The 21,036-nt window shown below is 39.2% G+C and overlaps 1 protein-coding gene and 1 long non-coding RNA gene across 3 annotated transcripts in view; both read left to right on the forward strand.

The window, feature by feature from the left end:
- The window catches only part of LOC110527639 (uncharacterized), a 32,277-nt gene extending 29,034 nt beyond the window's left edge, over nt 1–3,243 (forward strand). The window contains exon 3 of one of the 2 annotated variants that reach the window (XM_021609044.3): nt 2,979–3,243. In XM_021609044.3, coding sequence (XP_021464719.3) covers nt 2,979–3,181 — 203 coding nt within the window. In that variant the 3' untranslated portion in view covers nt 3,182–3,243. The remainder of the gene's footprint in view (nt 1–2,978) is intronic. The other variant, XM_090240575.1, reaches the window with a different exon arrangement.
- LOC149982494 (uncharacterized) overlaps nt 1–21,036 on the forward strand; it is a 493,843-nt gene that overhangs the window by 160,805 nt on the left and 312,002 nt on the right. The gene's annotated exons all lie outside the window — the stretch shown is intronic.

Consider the following 21,036-nt stretch of genomic DNA (forward strand, 5'->3'; position numbering starts at 1 on the left):
TGCACAAATGACTAGAGGGAGCCAGTCATCAATATAACCTAACCAGAAGAAGAAAAACTCTTCCCGACTGCTGTTATGCTCCTGTCGTTTTCAGTAATCGACTACGCCAGCGGTCGGCAACCTTTTTCCATTTAGAGTGCCAATTTATCTTACAATTTCTACAGATCTGCTTGCCAGTTATGATTTTCATTTGCACATTTTCGTGGACCAGTTTCATTTAATTTATAACAGTATCTCAAAATCATTGGTTGTGATGAATCAACATTCTATCTAAATCTAAATGAAAAATTATACAAACCGAAAATAAACTTTTATTGCCATTGCCAACTCTGTAAAAATAGCCTCATAAAGCCAACAAATAAAAACATTGCAGCCGGCAGTTAGAAAATGTCCTGATAAAAATGTATATCCTAGAAATCACATTGGCTGCACATGGCCTGTCCACAACTTACTTGAAACATTGTTTTCAACTATCAACTGGGTCAGCTGAAACTCTTGATAGCAAGCTTGCGACATTGTAAAACATATTCTCGGCCCTCAGAGTTTTCCGCGCCAGGGAGTTTGTGACAGACACAGCTGTTGGCAATTTGTACAAAGGATAAGAAGTAATCAGGTATTTTATGACATTTCCACTGGATCAGAGCATTACATTTCTCTCTCTTATGCCGAGTGGTTATCGAAAGGCTGAGAGCTGGAAATCTTTTACGAAAATACTTTGAGGAACGATTGTCATTCGCAATTGATTTTGATTAGACTTTGTTTACTTGCTGTTTGAGGTGAAGGAAATATTTCTTTGAGAAGCTCCACAACTCATTAGTGGTGGTGCATTAAGACAATCCGAAATTCTATCAGACATCCCCAAATGGGCACATTTATAGGCCTACATTTGTGTGCAGGACAGGTAGACTAGTCCTACTTCTATATGGGTAATCAGGTGTGCGTCCTTACTCATTGACAGGAGTGTTTCAAACAAGACAATGATAAATTGACAAAACTGACGCATCTTGTGAGGTCAGGTCTGGGTTGTCTGCCATGGGCTGTTTCATTTAGTATCCTTTTTGGGTCGGCATAGGGAATGATTCTATTTCCCCATAGTACGTTGTAACGAAGTTGACCGACTGAAAGGGAGTGTAAACTTTATGACTATAACTACTGTTCCCTGAAGGAGGCAAACGAGGTACAGCACCTATTTTGCCCCACCCCTTCTTGGGTCGGTGAAGAGTGGTATTAAATTGAAGGAATAAATCTGAGCCTCACGCTCATCACCTGTGGAAGGAGGGGCTTCCAGCGAGGCGCGGATTTAATGGTATGTTGTACCTAGTTTCCCTCCTTCAGGGAACAGTAGTTATAGTCATAATGTGTGGATTTAATAGAATGTTGTACCTAGTTTCCCTCCTTCAGGCAACAGTAGGTATAGTCATAAAGTTAAGCTTGTCAGATGATGAACTTCAACTTAAATACTGTCTCTTGCTTTTGTACAGTTTTGTATTCTGAAATGCACTCTAACTACATACAGTTTAGTGTCTCCTTATGTTACGCTGGGAAAACAGTTTTCATGGGCACAGATCCAAAATCATTTGAGTTTGCTAAATCCAATGGTTCTAACCGATAGTCACCTTAACTTTATAGGCAACACCCAAATCGATACTGTCTTTTATGTTGTTGTTAGGTGAAGTTATGGGCCAATTTGTTCATCACTTATATTAAGTATAAAGTAGTTGATTTGCAACAATAACACACAGGACATTCAAACGAGCCTCACAATTATAATCCAAAGTAATGTAAGCAACCTGGAAATGGAGGCTATTTTTGTTGTCAGCCTATGAGAACTCCCCTGAGTTTTCCCCCACGGTGGTGAATTAGTGAATAGACACAGAGCTTAATGTGAGTTTCCCTGAGTAGCATCCTTATCTTGCGCTGATAGTGAGCTGTAATATTCAGAATACATTGTGGAAAAACTAAAATCTTCACTTACCATTTTTGCTCCATGCAGATATACTACATCCATAACTAGTTGGTTTCCTCATTAGCATGGAGGAGTTTCTGCAACCAGATTGTGTGTGCATCGCCCTCATACCGCAATTTTATTAAACACAGAAAGGGGCCTATATTGGAGACCAAAAGTCATCTGGCACACTGCTTAGTGTTTCTGCAACTGTAATAACTTTATTCTAGCCTACAATCATCGATGTTACTACTAATGTGAAAACAAGACAAAATAGGACTTTCTCACTTGACTCTCTTAAGATGAAATATAACTATTCTTTCTCATTTTAAGATAATTGTTAAAGAATTTTAACATTCATTACAGACGTCAATTGTTGTGCATCATGGCTACGCTGTTGGCATAATTTTGAACAGTGGATTTTTGTTGTTGTGGGCCTTTAATCATCTGTCTGACTTTGTGATTCACACAGGAGAGAGACGGGACTATCATGGATCCTCTGGGGAGCCTCGACAACATCATGATGCTGACGAGGCAGAAAAGATTCTCCCCACATCAGAACACCTCAAGAAACACATGCGGAAACCCACAGGAAAGAAATCTCACTGCTGCTCTGACTGTGGGAAATGTTGCAAATCTTCATCAGAACTTAAAATACACCAGCGAGTACACACAGGAGAGAAATCTAACCACTATTTTTACTGTGGGAAGAGTTACACATGTTCAGATTCACTAAAAGTACACCAGAGAATTCACACAGGATAGAAACCTTATAGCTGTGATCAATGTGGGAAGAGTTTTACTCAGTCAGGCTGTCTGATAGAGCACCAGAGAACACACACACAGGAGAGAAATCTAACCGCTGTTTTGACTGTGGGAAGAGTTACTCATGTTCAGATTCACTAAAAGTACACCAAAGAATTCACACAGGAGAGAAACCTTTCTGCTGCTCTTACTGTGGGAAACATTACTCAAGATTAAATTCGCTACAAGGACACCTGAGAATTCACACGGGAGAGGCAACCTCAGTCAGGCAACCTGCTAGTGCACCAGAGAACACACACAGGAGAGAAATCTTATAGCTGTGATAAATGTGGGAAGTGTTTTACCCAGTCAGGCAGCCTGATAGTGCACCAGAGAGCACACACTGGAGAGAAACCTTATGGCTGTGATCAATGTGACAAGAGATACTCTGATAAAAGATATCTGATCAAACGTCAGAAAATACATACATGAAGGAGTTGTTTCATGATATCAATGAAATAATGTCACAATGTAGAATGTTTTGACATTGTAGAAGGAGTGTTTTAATGATGTCACAATGTAGAATGATTTAACATTGTAGAAGCAGTATTTTAATGATGTCACAATGTCGAACCCTAAACGTTTGTCTGCTGTTCTATTGATTTCAGCATGATATGGATATTAGCCTCTGGAAAAATCCAGGCTCTGAATTGAATGAGTACTATTTATATGATGTAACAAAAAGAGTTGTGTTACACTTACCACGTTGGTGACCCACTTGAATCAAAATGCTGCATTTAAATGTAGCGAGCTGTTTTCTAGAAATTGTCCTCGAACCAGTGATGAACACATTATTCACAGATTCTGTGGTTTTTGAGCTAGTAGTTTTAACAGGATTTTCCCCCTCTCTCGCGCGATATGAGTAATGACAAATAAGTGTTGCGTTTCTCTTAGTGTCGGGGACCCATAAACTCAAAATGTAGCTGACTGTCTTCTGCAGGTTGTCCTCTAACCAGTGAGCTAGAAGATATCTCCCATTTCTATGTTTTGTTGTTGTTGTGTTAGTTTCAACAGCATGTACAATCTGATTTCCCCCCTAATCGATATCAGTGATTTAATTTCAATGTACTTGCAGCCTATACACATGGACGCAGTATAATAAATTGGTCTATAGTCAATTGATAAGAGAATGATATTCTCCAGGTCCATAACCCAATTTAATTATATTACTCTGTCTGCAAACCAGAATTTGTAAGATCCTGGTCGAATGAAACAGACGGAGGCCCAGCTAAAGTCAAGAATACAAAACAATTCATTTTACACTGACTTCTCACGACCACACATACACACAAACACACTGTCTGTCTCACTACCCAGCCGACAGAGATCTGTGTTTAAAATACCATAAAGACATATTGTTTTACCCTAATTCTGACTAGGACTACACATTTATTGATTATGATTTTATACATTCCATACAATTATATGTTTCAGGGCGGAATATTCTAATCATATCAGTTAACAGATAATTCTCAACTAACATCAATTTTATTAACAATCCTACATCACACCAGCATTTCTTTACAACATTCAAGTGCTAATTGTTTTTATTCCACTACTGAAGAAGCATGACTCAAATCACCTACTCATATTTCAAACATCCAGCCTGACAAAATATACATTTGTTATTATTCCATGCCTCACCACTAAGTAAAGTATTGCCAATACATATTAACAAAGGGGTGTACATTTGCTTTTGATATTTTATATTTACAATTGTGTATATTCCGTTTTGATATTTACAGTTAATTTCACATTTGATAATGATAATTATTTATGCAACCAATTGTACAATTATATTGACATTGTTGCCCTGCTTTTAGAATATCAGGGTTAATTCTCACATGTGCCAACCCAAATGTACTAGAGCATGACATTGGGGACTGGGCCCCGATCCAACAACATGCCTATCTAGTGAACCCTGAAAAGAGGGAGAAGCTCCGCAGTGAGGTGGGAAGTTACTATGGATATTTCAGGAGTCTCCTCTTGAAATCATACATGTCCGTGGTAAGGACAACTTGGTTGCTGATTTTCTCAAGGGTGGGCAGTCAAAAAGTTTTTTGTTTAGCCAGTGTGTTGCCATGGATCACAATTTATTTTGACTGGACGTTTTTCCTTATTGGAGATGAGTTTTGTTTGGGCTCTTTCCAAGGGGACGAGAGTTCTAGAAGCTCGTGAGTTTTAGGAAGACGAGAGTTCTAAAAGCTAGTGGGGAAAAATACGTTTTTAAAAAATTGGAATGAACAGTTTCACTAATTAATTTTAATTAACTTAATCATTATGATTCAACGTCAGTTCACCGTCTCACCTCCCACTGTATTGGAGGAGCAGCAGCTGAGTTGATCATTGATTCTAATCAGCATGTTTGTCTGAGAATGTTTGTTTGTTTGTCTGATGTTTGTTTGTCTGATGTTTGTCTGAGAATCTGAGAGTAAATAAATAAAGGTAAAAAAAAAAAAGAGCCGACCACTCTAAAAATGAAGGGTTCAACTGGAGTTGTTCTCAGATCCCCTAAGAACCGTAGGGTTTTTAGTCAATGAAAAACAGCCCCAAAAGGTTCTTCAAATAACTTGTTAGAAGGTGGGTTCATCGAGGAACCTCCGTTGTTGCTGGACTTCTTCTGGGAACTTCGCAATGACAACTAAAAACGATGGTGACAAGCTTGTATGCGACAACAGTTAAAAAGGTTAAGCTGGGTTGATGTTAGGCTCTGACTATGTCTCGAAAAAATGTATAATGATAATATAACATAATAATAATGAATAACGAAGACAATGATGGTTTTCTGTGAATAGCTTCCATAACGTTACTTTAGTTAATTACCGTAAATATTAGAAAGCCGGGTTTGACCGATGAGCTACAGTACAGTACCGTTATCTAGCTAGATAACGTTATGTCCCAACTAGGCACAACTAGGTTTGGATTATTTCCTGAACTATATTCTTTCCCATATATTCTATATCGTTTCCATAAAAGCAACATGGCTTTACAATCATTAACGTAAGTTTCCAATCGAGAGCAGTTCTCACTTTTGTGATAATGAACTAGCTAACCTTAGCTTCGTTAACTAACTAACTAAGGACGGTGACCTGTCCAGACGAGATGTTACAACGAACTGAATCGTCAATGGAGGTTTTCCTCTTTTGTATAGCCTGCTACAGTATGCAATACTATTAACTCACAAGGGGGCATAACGTTACATGTACAAAACTATCCCATTTTGGAAACGTTACATATACAATACTATCCCATTTTGGAAACATTACATGTACAATACTATCCCATTTTGGAAACGTTACATATACAATACTATCCCATTTTGGAAACGTTACATGAACAATACTACCCCATTTTGGAAACGTTACATGTCCGCCCCCTTGTGGAGGGAAATTAACATTTTAGATGGGATTCAAATGCATAATGGTATTACAGTTTTTTTCGATTGCTAAACGACAGTGGACACAACTGGAGTCACATGTGCAAAACTCTAACTACAGTCTGCACAGCAGCAGTTCATGTGGACCAAACTCTAGTTTGTTTTTCATTGCTTGAACACAGTTTTCAAAACTCTACACACTTATCCCATGACTTTAACCACAACCTGCACAACACTGTGGATTTACAGCACTTTGTTCAAATGCTAACACACTGCTGTCAAAACTGTGAACCACACATTCAAAACGAAATAGATTTCAGCCTTGTGCCTTTCAAACACTGCTAATTGCAATTTCAGCTGAAAGGCTAAGCAGGTGTCTTGTTTTAGACTTGTTAGTGAACACACACACATATTACAGTATATATAGGTAGAGCTCAGAAAGACTCATTTTGGAAATGGAACAAGGAAGATGGGTTCGTGGAGGGAGAAGGGTGGCAGGGAGAGGGCGGATGCGTGGAGGAAGACAAAGAAGACAAAGAGCTGTTATTTCAGATGAAATAAGGGCTACACTTATAGACCATGTCGTGAACCATGGTCTCTCATTGAGAGAGGCAGGGTTGAGGGTGCAACCCAATCTGCAAAGATCCACAGTGGCATCTGTAATGCGAATTTTCCATCTTGCAAACAGAGTTACATCTTTCCAGTAAATGAAAACATTACAGGAATCTATTTTGTATTGCAATTATAGAATATTTACACAGATATATATTACAGTAAGTTTGACTGTAAAATATATTTTTACAACAGGACCCAAAGGCTGCCCCCAACAGGGGGAAGAGGAAAAATATTTTCAGATGCGCAGGAAAATGCTATTGTTGACATGGTTGTTGTAAACAATGCAAAAAAACTGCGGGAGATTCAAGATAGAGTGCTGGCTGATAATGATATATTTGAAAATGTTAATTCTGTCAGCACAACAACTATTGTTCGAGTCCTAAAGAAACACCAAGTTACAATGAAACAGTTATACACTGTACCGTTCGAGAGAAACAGTGAACGGGTAAAAGAGCAAAGATACCAATATGTCCAGGTAAGACGTCTGAGGTTACGTACACAGCTATACAAAATATTTACAGTAAAGAAAAACACTAGCATTTCTACAGTAAAACTGTGCACTTACTGTTTTTCAGAGAGTAATGGAGGTGGAAGCACTGGAAAGACCACATTCATTTGTATTTATCGATGAAGCTGGATTTAACCTTGCCAAAACACGGCGCAGAGGAAGGAATGTTATAGGTCAAAGGGCCACTGTGGAGGTTCCAGGCCAAAGGGGGGGAAATATCACCATGTGTGCTGCAATGGCCAATGATGGTTTGCTTCTCAACACACCACTCATTGGCCCATACAACACAGAAAGGCTTATAGCTTTCCTAGAACAGCTCTATGCTCAGCTAGTGCCAGCAGAACAGGGGGAGCCAGTAAGAAACCCCCAAGTTTTTGTCATAGTTTGCGATAATGTTGCTTTTCACTACTCTGCAGCTGTCACAGATTGGTTTGCAGCACATCACAGATTTATGGTTTTGTACCTGCCTGCATATTCACCCTTCCTCAACCGAATAGAGGAGTTTTTCTCTGCCTGGAGGTGGAAAGTGTTTGGTCACCACCCACATGACCAAATGTCTCTTTTGGAAGGCATGCGTGCCGGATGTGAGGACACGAGTCCTAAGGACTGCCAGGGATGGATAAGGCATTCCAGAAGGTTCTTCCCCAGGTGCGTGGCAAGAGAAAACATTAGATGTGATTTTGAAGAAAACCTGTGGCCTGATGCTAGAGAGAGGCAGGATTAGCCCCTCAATTATTTGTTCGAATTACAGTATGTACTTTTAGTTTCTACCTTTTTTTCTCATTACTGTAATTCCGTAAATTTCTACAGACTATTGAAGCAAACTGCTAATTTTCATTTACCTTAAAGAATTGTTATGTTCTAAAAAATTTAATAAATCATGTGAAAGAATGTCACTTTTCTTTGAAGAAAATATTACTTTGTATGAAGTCACTGAAATTGTTCAAACTGTAAAGATGAAAGGTTTGTATTTTCTGTATTGGCGTTTGATGCTAGTGTTTTTACTCTCAGTGTGTTCTGAGTGACAGTGTGTGTTATCTCAGTGAGGGTTGTGCATAGTGTTTGGCTGCACTGAGCGTGTTTTGAGCCATGTGTTAAGAGTTGTGTTGCTTGGAATGAGTTTTGCAGGTGATGTGAACTGTTTAGCTCAGGTGACTGTTGGTAGTGCAGACTGTAGTTAGAGTTTTGCACATGTGACTCCAGTTGTGCCCACTGTCGTTTAGCAATCGAAAAAAACTGTAATACAGTGTCTAGACTACCTCTTGTATAAATGCCCTTCAGAATCCAAACACAGTATTGCCACGCAGCAAAATGTTGCGTATAATCTTTCAAGTCAGCCTGATAAAATATTGAACAATTTGTGTACAAAAATATCTTGTAATGTGATATTAGGCCTGTTTGGCAGTACTGTTACTTTATGGCAGTACTGTATTGGCTAGTGCTTTCTCCAATATGTTCCTCTATTTTGATCGATGCCAATTATCTTTCCATTTATATATATATATATATATATATATATATATATATATATATATATATATATATATATACAGTGCCTTGCGAAAGTATTCAGCCCCCTTGAACTTTGCGAACTTTCGCCACATTTCAGGCTTCAAACATAAAGATATAAAACTGTATTTTTTTGTGAAGAATCAACAACAAGTGGGACACAATCATGAAGTGGAACGACATTTATTGCATATTTCAAACTTTTTTAACAAATCAAAAACTGAAAAAAATGGGCGTGCAAAATTATTCAGCCCCTTTACTTTCAGTGCAGCAAACTCTCTCCAGAAGTTCAGTGAGGATCTCTGAATGATCCAATGTTGACCTAAATGACTAATGATGATAAATACAATCCACCTGTGTGTAATCAAGTCTCCGTATAAATGCACCTGCACTGTGATTTGCAGACCACTGCAAATCTACCAAGACCTGGCCGTCCCTCTAAACTTTCAGCTCATACAAGGAGAAGACTGATCAGAGATGCAGCCAAGAGGCCCATGATCACTCTGGATGAACTGCAGAGATCTACAGCTGAGGTGGGAGACTCTGTCCATAGGACAACAATCAGTCGTATATTGCACAAATCTGGCCTTTATGGAAGAGTGGCAAGAAGAAAGCCATTTCTTAAAGATATCCATAAAAAGTGTATTTTAAAGTTTGCCACAAGCCACCTGGGAGACACACCAAACATGTGGAAGAAGGTGCTCTGGTCAGATGAAACCAAAATTGAACTTTTTGTCAACAATGCAAAACGTTATGTTTGGCGTAAAAGCAACACAGCTGAACACACCATCCCCACTGTCAAACATGGTGGTGGCAGCATCATAGTTTGGGCCTGCTTTTCATCAGCAGGGACAGGGAAGATGGTTAAAATTGATGGGAAGATGGATGGAGCCAAATACAGGACCATTCTGGAAGAAAACCTGATGGAGTCTGCAAAAGACCTGAGACTGGGACGGAGATTTGTCTTCCAACAAGACAATGACCCAAAACATAAAGCTAAATCTAAAACGGAATGGCTCAAAAATAAACATATCCAGGTGTTAGAATGGCCAAGTCAAAGTCCAGACCTGAATCCAATCGAGAATCTGTGGAAAGAACTGAAAACTGCTGTTCACAAATGCTCTCCATCCAACCTCACTGAGCTCGAGCTGTTTTGCAAGGAGGAATGGGAAAGAATTTCAGTCTCTCAATGTGCAAAACTGATAGACATACCCCAAGTGACTTACAGCTGTAATCGCAGCAAAAGGTGGTGCTACAAAGTATTAACTTAAGGGGGCTGAATAATTTTGCACGCCCAATTTTTCAGTTTTTGATTTGTTAAAAAAGTTTGAAATATCCAATAAATGTCATTCCACTTCATGATTGTGTCCCACTTGTTGTTGATTCTTCACAAAAAAATACAGTTTTATATCTTTATGTTTGAAGCCTGAAATGTGGCAAAAGGTCGCAAAGTTCAAGGGGGCCGAATACTTTCGCAAGGCACTGTATGTTTTAAGTCCCAATGCAAAGTCACACCTTATTACATAAAACCAATCAGAATTCCAAAGAATGCCAAAGTCAGGTGTGGTGTAATATGGAGGACCAGCCTATTCCCTATGATGTAAACTACAACAGAAATAACTTCAAATGTATGACATCAAATCCATGCTGCATTGTGGGTAAATGGTGACTGGCTGACTGATTTATAAATAATAATGAGTAGTTATTTATGATGCAAGGTGATTTGTAGATCAGTCAGTCGGCAGTCGCCTGCATTGTCGAACAAGCCCAATACCAAGTTACCACAGCAAGAAGGCACCAGAGCCTACCGTGCTAATAGGTTCCCACTAGATAACACAATGAGACAGTATATGGAGAGCATGAGGTGTAGCTGACGTTTGCAAGCTTGAGCTAGCTACCGAGCTAGCATACAAACTCTGTAGCACAGAGGTGATCATCCATATGACGTTGAGAAATAGTGCATTGTGGGTAGTTTAGAAGATATCCAGAAATAAGTTAAGAAATATGTAACAACGCAAAAACATAACTGTTTGTCCTCATAGGTAACCAGATCGTGACTACAACTAAGTTAAAGTCTTTAACCACACTGTTGTTACACTGGTGAATAAAAACTCATGCTTCCAACACTAACTTTTTGTCTGAAAATTAGATATAAATATATTTTTACTCAACTGCGTTACCCACTCCAGTCAGCAGATGGCAGTGTGGGAATTTAAGGTTATGCTGCCACTGTGACGTCTAATCTAGTGGACGGAACACTTTTTCAACAGCAGCAACAGTTAGTCAGACACCTTGGTAGCTTGCTAGACAACATGGATGAACCAATAAAGCTCTTTAGACGCTTTAGTGTATATTAGCCATTGTGTTTTAAACCCACTTCTGTCGTCTAGTTAGTTATCCGATTTAATTTATTTTTTACGGTGTTGTTGTTATTAGTCAGCTAGTGGGCTGGTTAAGTTAGCATTAGCCTAGCTAACATCCCCAACCATGCGGTCACTAAGCTACTCTCCTCCTGCTAAAGAACAGGAGGATATCACAGTAAAACCAGAAGTAGAGGGTGAGGCCGTTACTATGAAAGAAGAGGAAGACACGTTCAGAGTGAAAGAGGAGGAGTATGTTACAGTAAAAGGAGAGGAGGAAGAGAAAGAGTAGGATGCAGTTTATGGAGTGAAAGAGGAGGAGGGAGAGGTGACTGTCATCCAAAAAAGAGGAGGAGGAAGAAGAGGAGGAAACTGGATATCTGGGCCCGGTTTCCCAAACACATCTTAAGGCCTCCAATGGTTATAACAATGAATTTAGCCGTAAGATGGTTTTGAGAAACCGTTCCCTGATTAACACTCGGAAGTACTGTCTTAAAAACAAAAGCACAAACTCTGCAGTTGTTGAACTGATGCTTGGTGTTAAAGCGGAAATCTGCAATTGCTACATCCATATTGTGACTTTTAAATTATTTGTATATAGCCATTGATTCTTGAAGAATATAACACATGCTTCATGAGCTTAGTTCAACTGTTGTACACCATCAGAACCCCAAATAAGCATTTTTACTCTGCTTAGAAACAATGTAAATCAACACTGTTTAGCCTCAACATGGTTAAAACTATATAATATAATAATAATAATAATATAATAATAATAATATTGATATAATGGATGGTCAGTCCCTGCATCCATAGGTCTGTCTGTCTGTAGTTACATTTCTCCAACCCCATCATCATCTTATTACCAAAACAGTGGTGGAATGACAGATTTGTTATTGTTTGAACTGCAGATTGCTGGTTTGTGTGTTTTTTTTAAAAAACTGCAACAAAATGGCTGCCCAGAGGCTTGTTTTGGTAAACAGTTGAGGGATGGGGAAGGAGAAGTGTAACCACTCTCAAATTCATAGAGAAAGCTATTGTAGAAACCGTAACCCAACACCTTGCGACCTCGTCAAGAAGTTCAGACATTTTGGCATAACAGTTATATGGTGTTGGCTTGACAGTTGCTGGACCCAGGTTTGAGTTCAGCTCAGGGCTTCCCCCTGAATTCACTACACTATGAATACAAAGACTGGCCATCCATGAGGTCAAAATTATTGTTTTAAACAGATTTTGAGGCTATATAGTATATTCTATAATTGCCAGTGAAGATTTCCTGTGTGGGCAAATTATTAGAGCTGTTGTTAAGTCATTGTATAATATTCAGCCACATTTTTGTTCACGCCCTTACATTAAAAGGCAAGACATACCTAGATTTAATTACATTCATGAATTGGTTTGAAACCTTTGTTTTAAACCCTTCTCAAAGTTGGTGCCTTGATGGATTTGTAAAAAATGGTTTGTCATGAAGCACTATTTTTCAAATTATTTAAATGTAACTTTTATTTAGCTAGGCAAGTCAGTTAAGAACAAATTCTTATTTACAATGATACAGCCTGGATTTGAATCAGGGTGTCTGTAGTGACACCTCAAGCACTGAGATGTGGTGTCTGCTGCGCCACTCGGGAGCCCCAGAATTATGTTCCAGTGCTGTCCCCAACTAAAATAAGTCTTGGTCAACCAAGAGTAATCTGTTCTTTCTACCAATCGCCCCATGTGTTTTTATCAAATCTATATGTACTGAACTTGTCTGATGCTTTAAGCACGCGGTTTGATTAAATAAATAAGACACAAAAATTACTAGAGGGAGCCAGTCATCAACCTAACCTGACTAGAGGGAGCCGGTCGTCAACCTAACCTGACTAGAGGGAGCCGGTCACCAACATAACCTGACTACAGGGAGCCTATCATCAACATAGCCTGACTAGAGGGAGCCGGTCACCAACATAACCTGACCAGAGGGAGCCGGTCGTCCGCTGCTGGACTTTGTAAATTCTGCCGTTCTGCTTCTTCAGTAATAGACTAATAGACTACAGATAGATAGACTAATAGACTACAGATAAACTAGTAATAGACTACACCAGCGGTCGGCATCCTTTTCCATTTCTACCAACCTGTGTGCCAGTTATGATTTTCATATCCACATTTTCATTGAACAGTTTCATTTAATTTATAATAGTATCTCAAAATTATTGTCTGTGATTAATCTACATTCTATCTAAATCAAAATGAAAATTATACAAATCTACAAGTAACTTTTATTGCCATTGCTAACTATGTAAAAATAGCCTATTTCAACCCAACAAATAAAAACATTGCAGTCTGCAGGTAGAAAATATCCTATAAATCACATTTGCTGCACATGGCCTGTCTACAACGAATTTGAAACATTGTATCAACTATCAACTGGGTCCTCTGAAACTTGCAACATTGTATAAAATATTCTGGGCCTTCAGAGTTTCCTGAGCCAGTGAGTTCGGTACAGACACCGCTGTAGGCTATTTGTGCAAAGGATAAGAAGTAATCAGGTATTTTATGACATTTCCACTGGATCAGAGCATTACATTTTTCACTTTCATGCTGAGTGCTTATCGAAAGGGTGAGAGCTGGAAATGTTTTACGAAAATACTTTGAGGAACTATTGTCATACGCAATTGATTTTGATCAGACTTTGTTTACTAGCTGTTTGAGGTGATGAAAAATGTATTTGAGAAGCTCCACAAGTGGTGGTGTGTTAACAAACCTCCAAACGAGACACAATGCCATACAACACTCCTTCCGTGGCCTCCAACTGCTCTTAAACGCAAGTAAAACTAAATGTATGATCTCCAAACCGATCGCTGCCCGCAACCCACCCGTTCAGCATCACTACTCTGGACGGTTCTGACTTAGAATATGTGGACAACTATAAATACCTAGGTGTCTGGCTAGACTGTAAACTCTACTTCCAGACTAATATTAAGCATTTCCAATCCAAAATTAAATCTAGAATCGGCTTCCTCTTTCGCAACAAAGCCTCCTTCACTCACGCTGCCAAACATACCCTCGTAAAACGGACTATCCTACCGATCCTCGACTTCGGCGATGTCATTTACAAAATAGCCTCCAATACTCTACTCAGCAAACTGGATGTAGTCTATCCCAGTGCAATCCGTTTTGTCACCAAAGCCCCATATACCACCTTCCACTGCGACCTGTATGCTCTCGTCGGCTGGCCCTCGCTACATATTCGTCGCCAAACTCACTGGCTCCAGGTCTTGTATAAAAGTCTTTGTTAGGCCCCCTTAACTCAGCTCACTGGTCACCATAGCAACACCCACCCATAGCACGCGCTTCAGGAGGTATATCTCACTGGTCATTCCCAAAGCCAACAACTTCTTTGGCCGCCTTTCCTTCCAAATCTCTGCTGCCAATAACTGGAACGAAAAAATTGGTGAAGTTGGAGACTTATATCTCCCTCACTAACTTTAAGCATCAGCTATCTGAGCAGCTTACCGATCGCTGCAGCTGTACACAGCCCATCTGTAAATAGCCCATCCAACTACTTACCTCATCCCCATGTTTTTATTGTATGTTTTTGCTCTTTTGCAAACCAGTATTTCTACTTGCCCATCACCATCTGCACATCTTTCACTCCAGTGTTAACTTCTACGATATAGGGGGCGCTCTTTTAATTTTTGGATGAAAAACGTTCCCGTTTTTAACAAGATATTTTGTCACGAAAAGATGCTCGACTATGCATATAATTGACAGCTTTGGAAAGTAAACACTGACGTTTCCAAAACTGCAAATATATTGTCTGTGAGTGCAACAGAACTGATGTTACAGGCGAAACCCAGATAAAAATCCAATCAGGAAGTGCCACATTTTTTGAAACCGCCTCATTCCAATGACTCCTTATATGGCTGTGAAGGAGCTAGCTTACGTTTTCCACATTTTCCCCAAGGTGTCTACAGCATTGTGACGTATTTGTAGGCATATCATTGGAAGATTGACCATAAGAGACTACATCTACCAGGTGGTCGCTTGGTGTCCTCCGTTGCAATTATTGCGTTATCTCCAGCTGCAGTATTTTTCCATTTGCTTCTGATGAGAAGCCAACTGCCACCACTGATAGATTATCGAATAGATATGTGAAAAACACCTTGAGGATTGATTCTAAACAACGTTTGCCATGTTTCTGTCGATATTATGGAGCTAATTTGGAAAAAAGTTTGGCGTTGTAAGTAACTGCATTTTCCGGTCTTTTTCTTAGCCAAACGTGATTAACAAAACGGAGCCATTTCGTCTACACAAATAATCTTTTTGGAAAAAGTGAAAATTTGCTATCTAACTAAGAGTCTCGTCATTGAAAACATCCGAAGTTCTTCAAAGGTAAATTATTTTATTTAAATGCTTTTCTTGTTTTTGTGAAAATGTTGCCTGCTGAATGCTAGGCTTAATGCTATGCTAGGCTATCAACACTCTTACACAAATGCTTGTGTAGCTTTTGTTGAAAAGCATATTTTGAAAATCTGAGATGACAGTGTTGTTAACCAAAGGCTAAGCTTGTGTTTCAATATATTTATTTCATTTCATTTGCGATTTTCATGAATAGGAAACATTGCGTTATGGTAATGAGCTTGAGGCTATGATTACGCTCCCGGATACGGGATTGCTCGTCACTAGAGGTTAATTTACTAATTTTAATTACTTCACTACTGTGGCCTATTTATTGCCTGACCTCCTTACTCCATTTGCACACACTGTATATAGATTTTTCTATTCTGTTATTGCCTGTACATTTGTTTATCCCATGTGTATCTCTGTTGTTTTTTTGTCACACTGCTTTGCTTTATCTTGGCCAGGTCGCAGTTGTAAATGAGAACTTGTTCTCGACTGGCCTAGCTGGTTAAATAAAAAAATGAAATAAAAAAATAAGATCTTAACTTTGACACCCAAATGGATTCTGTCATTAACACGGTTCTTCAATAATTACACAAAATTCTTAATACTGTAGCAAACATTATATTAAGCAGGACATTCAAACGAGCCTTACAATTATAATCCAAAGTAGTGTGAAATGCACTAATAAGCAACCTGGAAATGTAGATTACTCCCCTGTGTTTTCCCCCATTCACATTCAGAATACATTGTGAAAAACTAAAATCTTTGCTCACCATTTTTGCTCCAGGCAGATATAATACATCCATAAATATCGGTTTCGTCATTAGCAGGGAGGAGTTTCTGCAATCAAATTGCATGTGCATCGCCCTCGTGCAGTAATTTTATTAAACACGGAAAGGGGCCTATATTGGAGACCAAAAGTCGCCTGGCACACTGCTTAGAGTGTGGGAAGAGATTCACCTCATCAGGCATTAAAATTAATCAGAGAATCAACACAGGAGAGAAATCTTATAGCTGTGATCAATGTGGGAAGAGTTTTAATACATCTAGCATTCTGACTCGACACCAGAGAACACACACAGGAGAGAAACCTTATAGCTGTACTCAATGTGGGAAAAGTTTTACTCAGCTAAGCAGCCTGATATCACCCAAGAGAACACACACAGGAGATAAACCATATACAGTGGGGAAAACAAGCATTTGATACACTGCCGATTATGCAGGTTTTCCTACTTACAAAGCATGTAGAGGTCTGTAATGTTTATCATAGGTAAACTTCAACTGTGAGAGACGGAATCTAAAACAAAAATCCAGAAAATCACATTGTATGATTGTAATTAATTAGCATTTTATTGCATGACATAAGATAGAAGATTTCTGATCAAATAATAGAAAATACATACATGAAGGAGTTTTTTCATGATATCAATTAATTAATGTCACAATTTAGAATGTTAACACATTGCAGTAGGAGTATTTTAATAATGTCACAATGTAGAAGCCTGAACGTTTGCCCCCTTATTTGATTTCAACATGATATGGATAGAAGCCTCAGGGGACAAATCCAGGCCTCTAAATTGAAAGTAGTATTTATGTGATTAAACAAAAATGTACTAACAAAAAAAGAGTTGTGTTGCACTTGTCACGCTGGTGACCCACTTGAATCAAAATGCAACACTACAAAATGTTGCAAGCTGTTTTCAACAAACTGTCCTCTAACCAGGGATGTACACACTACTCCCAGATTTTTGAGCTGTTAGTTTTAACAGGACGTGCAACCTCATCTCCCTCCTCTCGCACAATTGATTTTAGCATGATATCGATGAGTTATGACAAATAAGTGTTGCGTTCCTTTGTTTAGCGACCCCTACATTTAAATGCATTACTCCAAATTGTAGCTGACTGTCTTCTGCAGGTTGTCCTCTAACCAGTGAGCTAAAATATATCGCCCAGTTCCATGTGTTTTTTTAGTTGTTAGTTTCAAGAGAAAGTACAACCTGATTTCCCCCCTAAACGATATCAGTGATTTATTGCTACTTGTCAAAACAACAGCGTTTTTGGTGCTTGTGTCCATGGTGAGGACAACTTGGTTTCTGATTGTCTCAAGGTTGGGCAGTCAAAAGATTGGTTTGTCTTTTGCCAGTGAGTTGCCATGGATCTTATTTTGACTGCACGTTTTTCCGTATTGGAGATGAGTTTTGTTTGGGCTCGTTCCAAGTGGACGAGAGTTCTAGAAGCAAGTGAGTTTTAGGAAGACAAGAGTTCTAGAAGCAAGTGAGTTTTAGGAAGACGAGAGTTCTAGAAGCTAGTGAGTTTTAGGAAGACGAGAGTTCTAGAAGCGAGTGAGCTTTAGGAAGGGAAAAATACACTTTTTCTTGTTTTTAATTGTTGATAGGCAGAAGACACCATATTTATATTGATGAGGTGAAGCATGTAGTGAAGGTGAAGCATTGTAGTTGATTAGAATGTGAAATAGAAGTTGTTTTCTGTTGGCGGTGAGCATTCTCTTAATAACCTGTTACAGCTAGACATTCCTGTACATCTGGTGAAATTGCAGACTGCGATATTCAAACTAAATTATTAGAAATATTTAACTTTCATAAAATCACAAGTGCAATACATCAAAATCAAACTTCTTGTTAATCCAGTCACCGTGTCAGATTTTTAAAAAGGCTTTACGGCGAAAGCAAACTAAGAGATTATCTGAGGACAGCGCCCCATCATACAAATGCATGACAAACATTTTTCAACCAGGGAGGTGCGTCAGAAATAACGATATAATTCATGCCTTACCTTTGAAGATCTTCTGTTGTCACTCCAAAATATCCCAGAAACATCACAAATGGTAATTTTGTTCGATACATTCCTTTGTTATATCCACAAAATGTCAATTTATTTGGAGCGTTTGATTCAGAAATACACCGGTTCCAACTCGCCCAACATGACTATGAATTATCTCATAAGTTACCTGTAAACTTGGTCCAAACATTTCAAACAACTTTCCTAATCCTTCCTCAGGTATCATAAAACGTAAATAATCGATTCAATTTAAGACGGAATATACTGTGTTCAATAGGGGATAAAATCAATGTGGAGCGAGCTCCAGGTCGCACACAAAACACAACAGAGTCCACTTGGCTTGACACTCACAGAGAACAACTGTACTTCTTCATTTCTCTAAAGAAAAACATCAACCAATTTCTAAAGACTGTTGACATCTATTGGAAGCCATAGGAACTGCAGCCTCATAAATATAGTTTCACATAGAATTTTATTTGAAAACACAGTGACCTTTTTTTTCTGCATGGTTTGTCCTCTGGGTTTTGCTTGCCAAATACGTTATACTCACAGACATTATTCAAACAGTTTTAGAAGTTTCAGAGTGGTTTTTAACCAAATCTACTAATAATATGCATATCCTAGCTTCTGTGCCTGAGTAGCAGGCCGTTTACTTTGGGAACGCTTTTCATCCGGTCGTGAAAACACTGCCCCTTAGCCCAAAGAGGTTTTAAGGTGTTTACTTTGGATTTCAATTTATGTTTTGAGGTTGGACTTTAGCGCTTATAGCTCGTTAGCACGTAGGATGCACTGATTGGTGTCACCTCGTTAGTCAGTATGAGTTATGTAGTATCTGGGATCTACATCTGTTTATATTAGTTACTGTGCTGTTACTAAGCAGTAATGCATTACGGCAGTGTTACGTTACTACACCTAATAGGAAATGCACATGCGCACTGGAATGCCGGGAACTGTAGAGCATGAGGGGTTTTGACTAAACGAAAACTAACTGTACTCCCGTCTCCTGCCTGGTCATTTCTCCACAACACAAATATTACAGTGGCGACGAGGTGATTAAACTACATAAACGGACATTGCTTGAAGGGAAGAATGTTGCGTGAGTAATGAAACTATAATAAAATAATGATGTAATTCGTCAGTTATTTTTTATTTTCTTTCGCCAGTAGAGAAGGCTAAGCACTGCTAGCACTGCTAGGTACAGTATTCAGGAGCTGCCAAGTAGCAAGACTATTGGAGTCCAGAATAGTGACACTGCCCTCTGGTGGTTAAATAAAATAAACTGTCATTGAACCCATTGGAATTAGTCGATCTCAGTGGAGAAATATTGTCAAAAAAAAAGGATGAAGGAACGTAACACGGGGTGTACATTAATACAAATGAGTGCAGTGAATGAAGTAATTGCAGAAACTTCTGAAGTGAAGATGTAGATGAATATTCAGAAAATTAAAGAATATAAGGAAACTGAACAATTAACTGTGAAAATGGCAACCATTGGTCGAGTTCCAGAGTTTGAGGCTACAAAAGAGGATTTTGATTCCTATTTGGAGCGTTTTGAGCGTTGGCTGGCTGCAAATGAAATCAAAGATGGAAAGAAAGCAGACGTATTTCTCAGTGTTTTGGGTCCAACTGAGTATGGATTGCTGAAAGGTCTTATTGAACCAATGAAAGCAGTGGAGTTGAACTATGCAGAACTGACTGAAACTCTTTCAAGGTATTTCAAGACTAAGCCAATTCTCATTGCAGAACGTTTCAGATTTTACCAACGTCACCAGAGTCAAGGGGAAACCGTGGCTGACTACATCCTTGCTTTGAAAAGGATGGCAAGTACATGTGAGTTTGCACGATTTCTTGATGATGCTCTCCGAGACAAGTTTGTATGTGGTCTCACAGGTGAAGCATATCACAGAAGGCTCCTGTCAGAGAAGGACCTGACCTTTAAGAAAGCCTGTGATATAGCACTTGGACTTGAGCTTGCCCACAGGGATACTATTGAGCTATCGGGACATGCAGAACGTCAGAAAGGTGTTCACAAGGTCAGTGATGCACGTGGTGAAAAAAGCTCACAAAAGTCACACTTTTTTCAGTCCCGTCCTCAAGGTTACACAAGAACAAAGCAGCCCACATCTCAAAGGTTTAAGCCAAGTTGCCAAAGTGAAAAGTGCCACAAATGTGGAAAGGTTGGGCATTTACAGAGTGTAAAGCCTCGAAACGCACAGCAAGAGCGCACAAAGTGTCAGATGCAGCACAAGACGAGGAAGGTACAACTGAAACAGTATTGGAACTGTTCACAGTGTACACAGCTCAACAACTAAAAGATGGAATCTATCTCAACATGGAGTTAGCGGGAAAACCAGTAAAAATGCAGCTGGACACCGGAGCGTCTGTATCCCTGGTTCCAGAGAGACTCTACAAAGAAAAACTGAAAGAGTGCCCTCTTCAGCCCGCGTCCATCCGCCTTTCTTCATACACTGGTGACACTATTCCTGTGTTAGGGCAGATCCAGGTACCAGTCCGGTATGAGGGGAAGGAGTGGACGCTACCGCTTGTCATTGTTAAAGGAGAAAAATCAGCCTTGCTAGGCAGAAACTGTCTACAAAAGATCAAGTTGAACTGGGGAGAAATCTTCAGTCTGACAAATGACAAACCAGTGAGTCAGGCTACACTCACTAACATGCTGGAGAAGCACAAATAACTTTTCAAAGATGGCTACGGTGAAATACAAGACTTCACAGCA

The sequence above is a fragment of the Oncorhynchus mykiss genome, chromosome 7 (assembly GCF_057628025.1).
Source record: "Oncorhynchus mykiss isolate SJ-2025 chromosome 7, ASM5762802v1, whole genome shotgun sequence".
NCBI classification, from domain to species: domain Eukaryota; kingdom Metazoa; phylum Chordata; class Actinopteri; order Salmoniformes; family Salmonidae; genus Oncorhynchus; species Oncorhynchus mykiss.